The 13,406-nt window shown below is 46.5% G+C and overlaps 1 protein-coding gene across 2 annotated transcripts in view; it reads right to left on the bottom strand.

Moving 5' to 3' along the window:
* Positions 1-580: 580 nt before the first annotated feature.
* FNTB (farnesyltransferase, CAAX box, subunit beta) overlaps positions 581-13,406 on the bottom strand; it is a 65,272-nt gene continuing 52,446 nt past the window's right edge. For both annotated transcript variants that reach the window (XM_026008380.2, XM_026008381.2), the window contains 3 exons: positions 8,041-8,152; positions 7,037-7,151; positions 581-2,067 (listed from right to left, as the gene is read on the bottom strand). In XM_026008380.2, the coding sequence (XP_025864165.1) occupies positions 1,936-2,067; positions 7,037-7,151; positions 8,041-8,152 (359 nt within the window). In that variant the 3' untranslated portion in view covers positions 581-1,935. The remainder of the gene's footprint in view (positions 2,068-7,036; positions 7,152-8,040; positions 8,153-13,406) is intronic.

Genomic DNA, 13,406 nt, shown 5'->3' with positions numbered 1-13,406 from the left:
GAGGGTTGGCCTTTTGTTATGTGGCAAGGGGGCATCTCAGTACACTGCTCTGTAGCCCAAGCTCTGCTATCAGGGCAATGCTGTGCTAACAGGGACAGGAAATACATTCCAAAGTGAGGATACCCTCTTGTCATCCATGAAGGGAAGGCAGGGGACCAGAGGATTCTGGCCGATTCCTGGGACAGCCCCCCTACCCCTGGGCAGGACGACCACCTCCACCTGTTGCCGAACGCTTGCCCTAGGACTCAGGAGCACAGTCCCTGGCTAGAGCCAGACTGAGGAGACACGCAGACCATGAGACAGGGAGTACAGAGTGCTGGGACAGAAGCAAACCGAATTGCTCTGTGGAGCTTGGGGAAAATGTAGCTTTCCCCACTGCTTGTTGGTTCACTGTGGCCTCGATGGGAGGAGGTGTCTGAAGGTGGAACTCGAGCCAGATACCTGTAGTCACTAACACCCAGGGTCTGGAACCTTGCACGCAGGACACTGGCGGGCCACGAGCAGTCTTCAATAACTCCTAACACTGGACGACATCCTGAGGGAATTTTCTTGGTACCAATCACAAATGAGAGACGTCATGGAAAATGTTATTCTTTTATTATTTCAAGGAGGTAATACATAGCCCAATCCGCCAAAGCAATAGGGAATTAGAGGCAGCAACAGGCAGAGTTTTTGAGAAGAGCCTCATGCTGCATCTCTGAGCTGCTGTCGGCCCGCAGCCTGTGGCTGCTTACCTGAAGGCCAGGTCAGCCACACGGAGTTTGCTGTGACTGTAGCAGTGGACAGACGGCCCACCTCGACACCCCACTGCCCAAGAACGGGTTCCCCGTGAGCAGCAGAGGTCCTGACAGGCTGAGCAAACCGGGCGGCCCTCAGCCCTGCCTCAGCCAGGGTTCCATGGCTACTGCCTTAGCAGCAGCCAGCCTGTCTAGCACTTGATTTTATTTCTGTGAGCCTACAGTGGGCAGGATGTGAATAAATCCTGAGTCAAATTAAGGTGAAAGACTTAGTAGCGTTAATACTTGGGATGAGAGAAGACAACACTATCTTGGAGGGGGCAAGGCTGGGCATCTGACGGAAGAAAGATGGAAACACGCACAATGGCCACAGGCTGCAGGTGCTGCCTTGCGGACACGAGAGGGGTTTTTCACGGTACATGATGGGGTAGGGGAGGGCTGGGCACTGGGGCTGCTTCCTCGGGCACAGGATTGATAGAGGTTCATTTTCCACTCGTAATTGGCTTCCTGGGCTGAAGTCACCACTGTGGCTGAAGCAAATCCCACCCTTGCAGCCGACAGGGCCCTGGGGAGAGGTGTGGCTCGGTCCTCCAGCGCGGAGCGGGAGAAGCTCATAACCCGGGGAGACCTTTCTCTCCCAGCTCCTTTCCCCTGCAAGTGACCAAGGTGGGAAGTGACAGCCTTGGGCATGTAGTGAAGTCCCAGCATGATTTTTTTCTAAGAATTCATTTTGATGGGACCAAAGTTCCCCCTCCCCCTTGGCACAGAGCAGACACGGGAGGGCACCTTCCTGGTGACTTAACGGTGGCGTGCAAGGGGGGATCACAGCAGTGACTCCTAGACACCATTCATTTCAATACGGCTGTCCCGGCTGGAGAGCTGGTGGCGAGGGGCTGCTTCTGCCCAGCATGCACTGTTCCCCAACAGCCCTGGCCAGGCCAGAGCCGGGTTCGGGTGCCACACGGGCTGACAAGAGTTTTGGTTTTTCAGAAGTGGAAAGAATTTTTAAAAAACCACGCCAATATGTTCTCCAAACCCAGAGCCATCAGTTTTGTTTTGTTTGACAAGAAAGGACAAGGGACCACAGCTCCATAGTGGCCAAGGCTTGTGCAGCACAGAATGCAGCATGTATCGAAATGTATACACCTTGGTCTGACTGGGGAGGTGGGCGAGCATGGAGCCACGGGGCCCTTGTCTTCTAGGCTGTGGCAGTCTCTGCTGGTGTCTCATCCTCATGCTCCTCAAAGCCTGGGACTGGCTTCTGCAGAAAGTGCATGGTGGCCTGGATCACCTTATCTGGTCCAATATTGTACACAGGGTGAGTGGGCTGCTGTAATGAGAAGGACACATGCCAGTTAGTCGCCCCAGTGGTCCTTGGGAACATGCAAGCCTAGGAGCCACTGCAGGTGCTTGTAAGAATTTATCAGAAGAAGGACTCATCAGAGATACCTGGGAGATCTGTCACACAAGGCCCTGATGTTCAACGACAAGGTATTAGTAGAAACACTTAATGCTACACAGGACACAAAGGAATATTATGTCCGTTTAAAAACATGCTTTCAGGGGTGGCCCGGGTGGCTCAGCGGTTTAGTGCCGCCTTCAGCCCGGGGCATGATCCTGGAGACCCGGGATTGAGTCCCACGTCAGGCTCCCTGCATGGAGCCTGCTTCTCCCTCTACCTATGTCTCTGCCTCTCTCTCATGAATGAATAAAAATCTTTAAAAAAAATAAATAAAATAAATTTGAAAAAAAACATGCTTTCAAATATTTAATGATAAGGGCAAATGCTTACAACATATGAGGTAGAAAACAGTATGTACAATGTTATCCTAAATTTTTTTTTAAGATTTTAATTTATTTATTCATGAGAGACATACAGAGAGAGGCAGAGACACAGGCAGAGGGAGAAGCAGGCTCCATGCAGGGAGCCCGATGCAGGACTTGATCCCGGGACTCCAGGATCACGCCCTGGCCGAAGGCAAATGCCCAACCGCTGAGCCACCTGGGCATCCTTTATCCTAGAATTTTTTAAAATTTTTTGATAGATGTGATTTACAGGTAGAAGTTGGACATCCACCCAAATAGGAACAATGATACAATTGTTTTAAATTTTCTTAATTGTACTTTTGTATATATTCCAATTATTAAAGCAATCACACCAGGTATTTACATTTGTAATCGGGAAAAAGGACCACAACCTTATGACACAGTAAAAGTGTCAGGACATGCTTGAATTGTTCCACCCTATCTACAGTATTCACAGAATAATTACATCACAGAAACCCAAAAGAAACTTTAGGTCTAAGGCACAGTACAACTGGAGGCTAATATTGAGGACTGTTCCATTTTGGGAAAATGAAGAAGGGGACAGAATTGCTGGAGAAGTTTTTAAAACTTCTTTAAAAAAAATTACATATTTATTTTAGAGAGAGTGGGGGAGTGTGGAGGGGTGGGGGAGAAGACTCGGAGTTGAACACGGAGCCCATCATGGGCCTTGATCTCATGACCCTGAGATCGTGACCTGAGCCAAAATCAAGAGTCCGACACTCAACTGACTGAGCCACCAGGTGCCCCAAGGTTTTAAAACTTTTAAGAGAGAATACTATGAGAAACTTTATGCCAAAACATATAAAAGTACAGATAAACTGAATAAAGAACAATACAAATTTTCAAAATTTACTCAAGAAGTTCTTTAAAATGTATATGAATAAATTAGATCAATAATACAGTTGCTTATTCTACTACCACCCTTCCTGCCTTAGGACACCAGGCCTACACGGCTTCTCGAGCAAGCGCTATCAAACCTACAAGAAACACATCATCTAATCTATACAAATGTTCTCAAAGACTAAAAAAACAAAAAAGGCGGGTGGCAGGGAAGGAAGAGAAAATACTCATCTAATTTCATGAGGCTGTGATATTATCCTGAAATATCAACTGGAAAGAGCAATACAATAAAACAGAAATTTTAGATCAGTTTGTCTTATATCATACAAAAACTCCTAAATAAAAATGCTAGCCAAAAATATACTAGCAAGCCGAATCCAGCAATGTACTACACACATACTCACACTGTCCTATGACCAGGGGCTGATCCTGGGAATGTAAGGTTAACGTCAGAACATTTATTAACAAAAATACAGCAGGTTAAAGGAGAAAAATCAGGTGCAGAAAAAGCATTCAATAAAATTTAATATAGATTATGATGAAACAACACAACAACCTAGCAAACCAGGAAGGGAGGGTACGTAACATCTTAACCTGATTGGAGGTATTTACCAAAACCCCCCAGTAAGGATCCTACCTCATAGTCAAATTGTAGACACCTTTTCATTACAACCAATAGCAAATCAGGAATGTCCTCTATGACCACCTCTAGTCAACACTCTATGGGAGTCGTAGCCAACAAGGCAGGAACAAGAAATACAATCCTTAGGAATCAGAAAGAGAGGGAATCCCTGGGTGGCTCAGTGGTTTAGGCCTGCCTTTGGCCATGGTGTAATGCTGGAGTCCCGGGATCGAGTCCCACGTCGGGCTCCCTGCATGGGGCCTGCTTCTCCCTCTGCCTGTGTCTCTGCCTCTCTCTCTGTCTCTCATGAATAAATAAATATAATCTTAAAAAAAAAAAAAAAGAATCAGCAAGAGAGGGGCACCTGGATGGCTCAGTCAGTTCAGTGTTCAACTCTTGGTTTTGGCTCAGGTCATCACCTCAGGTCATGAGACTGTGCTCCATGTTGAGGTCTGCTTGGGGATTCTCTCTCACTCTCCTTCTGCCTCTCCCCCCAACATGCACTCTCTCTAAATAAATATATTTTTTAAAAAAAGAATCAGAAGGAAAAAGGGAAACCTCCTCATCTAAAAATAATATCACATTCTAAAGAGAAAATCCAAGAGATTCTACAAACCATTACAACTACTAAGCAAGTTCAACAAGGTGGCTGGATACAAAAATTAAAAAACAAGTATCATTTCTGTACATTAGTAACAACCAGTTATAAAATATAGTGGAAAAAATATTCCAATCACAACAGACATGAAAACTATAAATTTCCTAGACCTAACTCTAACAAAAGATGTGCTAGTTTCTTATAGAGAAAATGATAAGAGACTGTTCATTGAAGGACGTGTAAGATAATCTGAAAAATTGTGTTCACAAATGGAAAGCTTTAATACTGAAAAGAAGTCAGTTCTCTCCCATTAATCTTAAATCCAATCCAATCCTTTAATCTTAAATCCAATCCATTATATATAGTTTGTGCAACTTGATAAGCTGATTCTAAAATTCACAGGAGAAAGCAAAAAGCAGAGAACAGCGAGGCAATTTTGAAGAAAAAGAACAAAGTGGATGGGACTTGCCTACCTGAATTTAAGATTTGCTTCAGATAGTGCAGACAGGACAACAGACCAAAGGAACAGAACAGAATCACGTCATATATAGAAACTTGGATACGTGACACACATGTGACACACATCAGTAGGAAAGTTATAAACTTCCATAAGTGGTGGTGCTGGTCAACTGGTCATCCACAGGGAAAAAGGATAAAATTACATCCAACCCTCACCACAGACAAAAATCAATTCCAAGAGAATTAGAAATCCCGATGGGAAAAGCAAAACTTTACACTGTTTGGAAGAAAATATATGTATGACCTCAGGGTAGGGAAAGATTTCTTAAGTACCCCTCCCATACCCTCTAAAACTAAAAAGGCAATAAAACTGTTCACTAAAAAATTAAAATCTCCTATTCAACAACAACAACAACAACAACAACAAAAAACACTAAAAGAGAAAAGACAAGTCACGAACTGGAAGAGATTCACTACACCCACACCACAGACACAGGATGAATATCAAGAACACACAGAGAACTCCTACAAACCTATAAGAAAAGGGCAATTAAAATCGCAAATCAGCAAGAAAGACAATTCACAGAAGACAACACAAATGGTCAATGAACATTTGAAAAGATGCTCAACCTTACTAGGAATCAGGGAAATGCAAAAATAAAACTGAGGTACCATTTCCCACGTATCAAATGGCAGAAGGGAAAAGTCAGACTATGGAGCAACTCCTCTGAGTGCTGCTGAGCATAAAGTGACACAAGCACGTGGGGCCACGTCGGCTCGTCCAGTGAAGACGCAGGCGTGTGTTCTCTGCAACCCAGCAAGCCTCTGCTCCCGGGGAAACCAACAAAGAAAGTACACCGCGACTCTGCAACAGCACGGCTGAAACCATCCCAACGTGAACCAACAGAAGGAAAATAAACCGGGGTCCACCTATGCACCGGGATGCCCCAGAGCTGTTACAATGGACAAACCAGACAACACCTGCACGCAGACCAACCTCCAAAGCCTAAGGGTCGGCGAGAGGAGCAGCGCGCACTAAGCGCTGCGGAAGATGCTCTTGGACAAGGCTTGCTGTTTAGGGACAGGCACAGCCCGGGACGCACACAGACGTGGGCAGGTGTGCCACACGTCGGCCTGGGACAAGGTTATGCCAGGGAGGGAGGGAGGGAGGGAGGGAGGCCGGGGGGGCAAGCAGGGGAAAATGTTAGGACTTGAGAAAGCTGGGCGGTGGCCACTGCAATTTCCTCCGGCTGCCAGCGCGGCTGGGCATCTCTGCATGGCCCGCGGCTGTGGCTCTCCCTTCTCTGGGCACTGCTCGGTGGCAGCCTGCTCGCCCGCCGTCGGACGCTTGGACTGTCTCAGTGGGATTCGCGCCGCAGGCCCAGGCAGGGCTGTCTCCTGCGGCCACCGAGCCTAGGGCTGCGGGCGGCACCGACCGTCCTGCCCACCCCCCCACCCCCCCACCCCCCCCCCACCCCCGGGCCTGACAGCTTTGGGGCGCAGCAGGGGACAGGTTAGACACACGTTCCAGGCCGCGCGGCGTGCAGGCCGGGCACAGAGCAGCACCGTGGCACACCCCGCGGGGAGCGCCCGTCCGCAGGGGAAGCCTGGGCAGCTGCTCCGGAGGCGCGAGGCCCGCAGAGGCTCCAGGAGAGGGGGGCGCGCGGGAGGCGCCCTGGCTGCGGATTCCGGAAACCCACCGCCTTGGAGAGGGCTGGGTCCTGAGGCAGGGAGGAGGGCAGACTGGCTCCCCCACCTGGAACCCCAAGTTTGCCCAGAGGCAGTTTGCTCCCGCGGGAGCTCCTGGGGAAGGCTGCAAATCCTGGATGGGTGGGCGCGATGCGCTCCGGGCCTGGACAGTTCTCCGGGGCGCAGTGGTTGCTCTGCTCTCCCGGTAGGCCCCGTGCCAGGACACCATGGAAGAGGGGTGTCGAGGCCCCCATCCCGCCTTACCAGAGCATTTTCCGGCACACCCAGGACCACATCGTGCAACATGGCTCCGCTGCCGAAGTGCTGGGCTATGGACAGGCCACTCAGGCAGTAGCACGTGTGGTAGAAGTCCCGAGACCTGCAAGGACAGGGCGGCTCTGAGAGGTGCTCCTCCGCTCCCCACAAACCCCACAGAGATCCAGGCCCAGGGTGCACTCCCGCGGCCCACGGCCCCAGGCAGCATTCCTCAGGGCCCCATCCTTCAGGCCTGCTGCACTGCGCGGCCGTCACCCTGCAGTCGGGCCCCAGGGCCCCTTCAGCTGTCTTCCGGAAAGGGCTCTCCACTGTAGTGCTGAATTACTAAATTACTACAATTTAGTAATTATAGTGCTAAATGTATATTATATATATTATAATATATATATATATTGCTAAATTACTATAGTTCTCCAAAAGACCACCAAAATGCATAGAAATGGGCCAAATTCTTCCCGATAAACTGCTCGGACTGACCTTGAGCTGGGCCAGGCCCTGGAAGTTGACAGTGGCAGGGTGTGTGCACACCCAGTAGCAAGTGAGGGGCACAGGGCCTAATCTGATTTCCCTTTTCTTTGTCCGTTGGGCCTAAAGATTTAATCTACGCTGCAGTGGTTGCGGTGATTATAATTTCTGTTGACAACACTCAAGGGCTTTAAAATCCTGTAACCTGTTCTACTTAAATGAGTTTAAAAGAAAAAAGGAGGAAAGAAAGGCTACCCACCTGGCAATCTGTATACCTACCTGGAAAGAGGGGTGAATGGAAGCTGGGGGAAAAGATGGGCACAGGGGATGCCAGGATGGCACTAGAAGGAGATGCCCCCACTGGGGTGCTTTACACTAGTACTAAGCAGCTGGATGGAAAGGGACTCCCCCCACTGCACACACACTCTCCCGGCTTTTAAAGCTCATCCACTATTGCCCTCTGGCTCTGAACACGCCTGAGTGGCATCCCTCTCCCCCTTCCTGATCCCCCAAGAGAAGCCACTCACTTGCCAGGTTTATCCAGAAGCCCCCCAGCAGGACACTGGCAGCACATAAGGATGTACTCCTGCAGGGCCTGCTGATGAAACATCCAGTGGCTCATGCTGAGGGCAGGGTCGCCTGCAGAAAGGCAAAGGATCAGGGTGGGCCAAGGCCTAGGCAACATCCATCACAGTGTCAATGACATCTTTGTATTTTATTACCCATTGGGGACAGTTAAGGTTTCCCTCTATTCTTCTGGATTAATTTTTAAAATTGCATTCTTGGGACACTTAATACCTTCATCAAGTCCTATGATATGTCTCTCCTGACCTCTGACTTGAGTCAAAGAGCAGCAGTGCAGAGTGGCACCTTAGCTGGAGCCCTTACCATGGATGTCCATCCTAAACTACATCCCTGTCAGGCATGAGCCGGATGGCTAGCTCCGACTTCCAGATCCCCCTGCTACTGCTCCTGACTCCTTACTCTGGACTGTGGCTTTTTTTTTTTTTTAAGATTTTATTTATTTATTTGGGGCTGGGGGAGAAAAAGAGAGAGAGAGAGTGAGCGTGGGGGAAGGCGGAGGGAGAGAGAGGCCCAAGCAGACTCTGTGCTGAGCACAGAACGCAACGCAGGGCTCAATCCCATGACCCTGAGATCATGAACCAAAACCTGAGCCGAAACCAAGTGTGGGATGCTCAACCATCTGTGCCACTCGGGCACCCTATGCCACCCTGGGCTTCTCAAGACACTTCCTCTAGCACATCTCTGACCCTAATTGACTAAGAGAATTCTCCACAGGGGCAATGTCTGTTCCTTCTACTTTTCTCAGCCTCAACTTAATTCATCTCTTAAGGCCATCCTCCAATTTTTATCTTGACTCAAAAACTTTTCCTAAGAACACTACTAGTCACTGCCAGGATTCCTGCATCATATAATATGGTAGCAGGAGCAGAACCTGGTAATTCTGGTAATAATACTAACATAGGAAGCAAGTAGGCCTCCTCACTCTGAAGCTGCATCAGTATGGGCAGAGAATTCTGTGCCGCACAGTTCTCGAGTGCAGAGGAGGGCATCTGCAAAAGCATTTACATGGGGGTTGTTTTTTTTAAAAATACACGTGTGTTAGTCCTGGGTCAATTTTATACTTTGATACCTGGCCTACTACAAACATAGCAAATGTTCTGTAAATACCTTATTAAAAGCTAATTTTTCCTTTTCCAGTCTTTTTTGTTTCTACATATTTTTCTTTACAGTTATTATAATTTTGTATTTTGTATTTTCCATTTAATACTGTAGACACACATTTTTCTATGCTATAATCATCCTGTTGATTTTTCCTTTGTAATTTCTTCTATAAAGAGGCACATTCAATAGGTATAGGGACTTTGGGGAAGTGATGAAAATTCTAAAATTGACTAGGGTCATGGTTGCACAACTCTGTGACTATACTAAAAACCACCGAGTTGTATGTTTTAAATAAGAGAATTGTATGGTATGTGAATTATACCTCAAGAAAGCTATTCTTTTTAGAGTAAATATATTAAACTTTAGGATAATTGCATTAAACATCTGTTCAAAATACACTTTTATTCTGTATCCTATAAGAAATAAAAGACTATTATTGTAAGGTAAGTGCCAGCCCATCACTAAAATCGGAATCTGAGAAGAAACTGCTGTGTTTGTTATTAGACAGATTACAGAGTAGGTCAGTTACTTGCTGTATTGCTGAAGTCTACAAGCTCAAAGTTCACAAACTCAACAAGGAGCTTCCCAGGATTTTGGAATTTGCACAGCAGCATACATAATCACAGCTGAACGCAGATATGATTACTGAGTGCTGACTGCACTGGAATCAGCCTTCTAAATCCTTCATACCCCTCCCTTAAATTACAAATCCCCATCATCATGTCATTTTGCATTTCAAAGATTCCTTTTCTCTAAGAAATCAAAAGTTTTCCTAAACAGCAACTGATGGGTATAGCACATGTAGCTCAATTTCACAAATGGAAAAATCCAGGCCTGCAGCATGTCTCAGAGAATATATAAGCAACCAGTAACTGTCAATCCAAACACAAGCTCACAGGCCTACTGCTCCACAGAAACTAAATAACTCACTAATTTGGTCCGCATTTTATATTTTGAAAATCTTAATCATTTGTCCTTCTATTCCACTACTGTCCTCTACACATGTATGGCAGCGACCTGCTGGAATTATTGACAGCCACTTGCCGAGTGAGGTAGGACGGGGTTTGTGTGCTGCTGTGTATCGGGCCCTTGTTATCTCTCTAGCCCATAATATGATCATTGCCTTTAAATAAATGTATTTGGTCACTTACTGAGATAAAAGTTGTAATGCACATGGTGAAGAAAAAAGCAGAGTATAGTACAGAAGGAAAAAAAATCCAATACATAAGTCTCCCTCCCTTCATCACTCATCTTTCTCCCAAAGCTGCCCATTGTTAAAGGGGTCTTGCTCGCTTCCAGGAAAAGCTGTGGGGATGTCAGCCCGTGCGCACACAGACCACACTTCTATTATTTATTCATGAGAGACACACAGAGAGAGAGGCAGAGACATAGGCAGAGGGAGAAGCAGGCTCCATGCAGGGAGCCTGATGTGGGACTCGATCCTGGGTCTCCAGGATAAGGCCCTGGGCTAAAGGCAGAAGCTCAACCACTGAGCCACCCAGGCATCCCCAGACCACACTTTTTACACTTTATGTTGGGTTCTGGAGAGTTTTCCAGATTAGCCCATTGTATGCAACCATGGTGTAGAGAAATCGTAATTTATTTAACTATTAACATTAAAAAAAAAAAAAAGCTTTTGTTTACTAGAGAGAAAGAGAGCATGTGAGCGAACATGGTGGGGACGGCTGAGGGAGAGGAAGAAGCAGACTCCCTGCTGAGCAGGGAGCCCCATTGAGGGGATCCTGATCCCAGGACCCCCGGAGATCATGACCTGAGCCAAAACAGATGCTTAACTGCCTTTTAATAAGCAGCTGGGTTGTTTGCCATTAATACTTCACCTCAATACACAACCTTTGCTACTATCTCTGCAGGTAAATTCCTGTCAGTGCATTTGCCTGGTTTCAGTAATTTAACAAGTCTCCAAACTACCCTCTGAAAACTGAAACAGCTATTTACAACCCACACTGACAGTACAAACGTGCCTATTTTTCCCATACTCTTCCCAACACTGGGCACCAAGTTTTCTCATCTCTGCCAATGTGACAGTAAAAATGACTAGTGTCCCCTGATTGTATTTGCATGTCTTTCACCATCATCTTGTTTCATTCAGGCCCTCTGTGGCGGTTGCATGCAAGGCTCTGATACCGGCGTTGGTGGTGATTGGGTATCATAAAGCCAGTCATTTACTCTTGCCATTCTTTGTTTCCTCACCTGTAAAATGGGGGTCACAACAGTACCTATTTCATGACATTGTTCTGAAGATCAAATGAGAAAATACATATGAAGGGCTCCGAACAGTCCCAGGCTGATCAGACTGGGCGGCTGGCAAGTCTCGGCACCTGGAGGAGGGCAGTGGTAGCAGGGGTAACAACACCCGGAGTTCTTGTCCTGCCTGTTCTGAATCTGCCTGCGTTTCAGTTTCTTAGTGATTTGTATGAGTCTCTCAGATTAATGAAATCAGCCCTTTGTCACAAATGATTTTTCCCACCTTTCTACTTGTTCTGTTTATAGAATTTCTCCTCTTTTGTAAAATAATTTTTCTTTATGCAAGAAATTCAAATTCATTTTAGAAAACCAGAAAATACAAATAAAAAAGAAAGAAAACAAGTCTCACCTCCATTTCACAACCCAGATACCTCCTAGTAATTTTCTGAAGTCAACTCTTCAATAAAAATGGAATTACATGGGTGCCTGGGTGGCTCAGTCAGCTAAGCATCCAATTATTGATTTGGCTCACATCATGATCTCAGGGCCGTGAGATGGAGCACCACGTTGGGCTCGTCACTAGGTGTGGAATCTGCTTAAGATTTTCTCTCCCCATTCCCCCACCCCTTCTTGCACTCTTTTTCTCTCTCTCTCTCTCTCTCTCAGAAAAAAAAAGGAATTATATATATATATATATATATATATATATATATATATATATATATATATATACACACACACTGCTTTGAAACCTTTGATCATAATATATTAGGAATATCTTTCTACACATTGTCCCCTTCTGACTTCCAATGTCAGTATTATACCCACACCTCAAGACACTTCCCTTCTTCCTTTCTCACTACTGCTGAGAAGCAGGTGAGCCTCAAGCCCAATACAGGTTTTCTCCCAGGCAGTGAAGAAAGCTGCAAGACCCAAGATCCACAGGCAATCTTTTCCACAAAGTTCTGATGCGATTAGTCCTTCAGAACTTGTGGTACAATAAACAAAAGGTCAACCAAGGCCCCTCCTTGAAGACACGGGCAGGTAGGGGTCCTGTTACAACTCTCCTGGATTTTCCTGGCAATTGCATAAGGACTGCATCTCATCCCTACCTGGGGCAGGTTTGTGAAAGGCTGACCATTTTATCAGGGGCTTGACCTCACCAGTTCCAGATAAAGAAATCATTAAGACCCCAATTTTTTTTTTTTTTTTTTGCTTTGAAAATATTAGACCCTTCAGAGATTTCTTGACTTCTCTATGACAGTGATCAAGCCAGAGGCCACGCAGGCTCCAGCGTCAGGGGAATGATCTATTTTAATGCCCAGAGACTGAAGGCCCAGCGGCCCCAGGCAAGGGAGTCCAGGCAGACTAAGACTGGGAGAACAGGAACACAGGGCAGAGGTTCTGCTGCCTTCAAGTCACTATCCAAAGTGGCCACAACTCAAGTGAAATGAAGAAAGTAAGGAAAAGGGGCTCAGAAAGAATAGCCAAAGAAGAAAAAAAAAAGCCAAAGAAGAAAAAAAAAGAAAAGAAAAGAAAAGAAAAAAAAAGGTGGTGGTAGTGGCGGGGCAGTAGGGAAGAATCTGATCTTCCACATTTGAGCAACTAATTACCCAGTTACTAAGTCCAAAGCAAACCTTCCCTCTGGGCCAAGGGATCTTACTCCAAGAAGAGATCAGGACCCAGCGGGGCAGCTGTGACTTGCCCTCTCCCACTGGTTTCCTCAGAGACACCCTGCTCTCACGTAAAATAAACAAGAAAGATGATTCAGGAGTCAGCAGGCAACCGGAGAGCTCAAGAGATCATAAGGGAAGGCTCACAGAAGTTTTGCTTGCTCTCTAAGTGCTCTGGTTTTGCATTCCCACTTGAGGCTCCGCAGAAATGAACACGGGTCTGCCCACTCCAGGCATACAGGGGGAACAGACTGGCATTTAGGACTCTTTACTGGATTTAAGATACAACATCTCTAATGGCAGCAGCTATAAAATCAGTCAGAGTGGTG

This window comes from Vulpes vulpes, chromosome 6 (genome assembly GCF_048418805.1).
Source record: "Vulpes vulpes isolate BD-2025 chromosome 6, VulVul3, whole genome shotgun sequence".
NCBI lineage: Eukaryota > Metazoa > Chordata > Mammalia > Carnivora > Canidae > Vulpes > Vulpes vulpes.
Note: the sequence above shows the minus strand (reverse complement) of the source record. Positions and strands in the feature narration are given on the sequence as shown.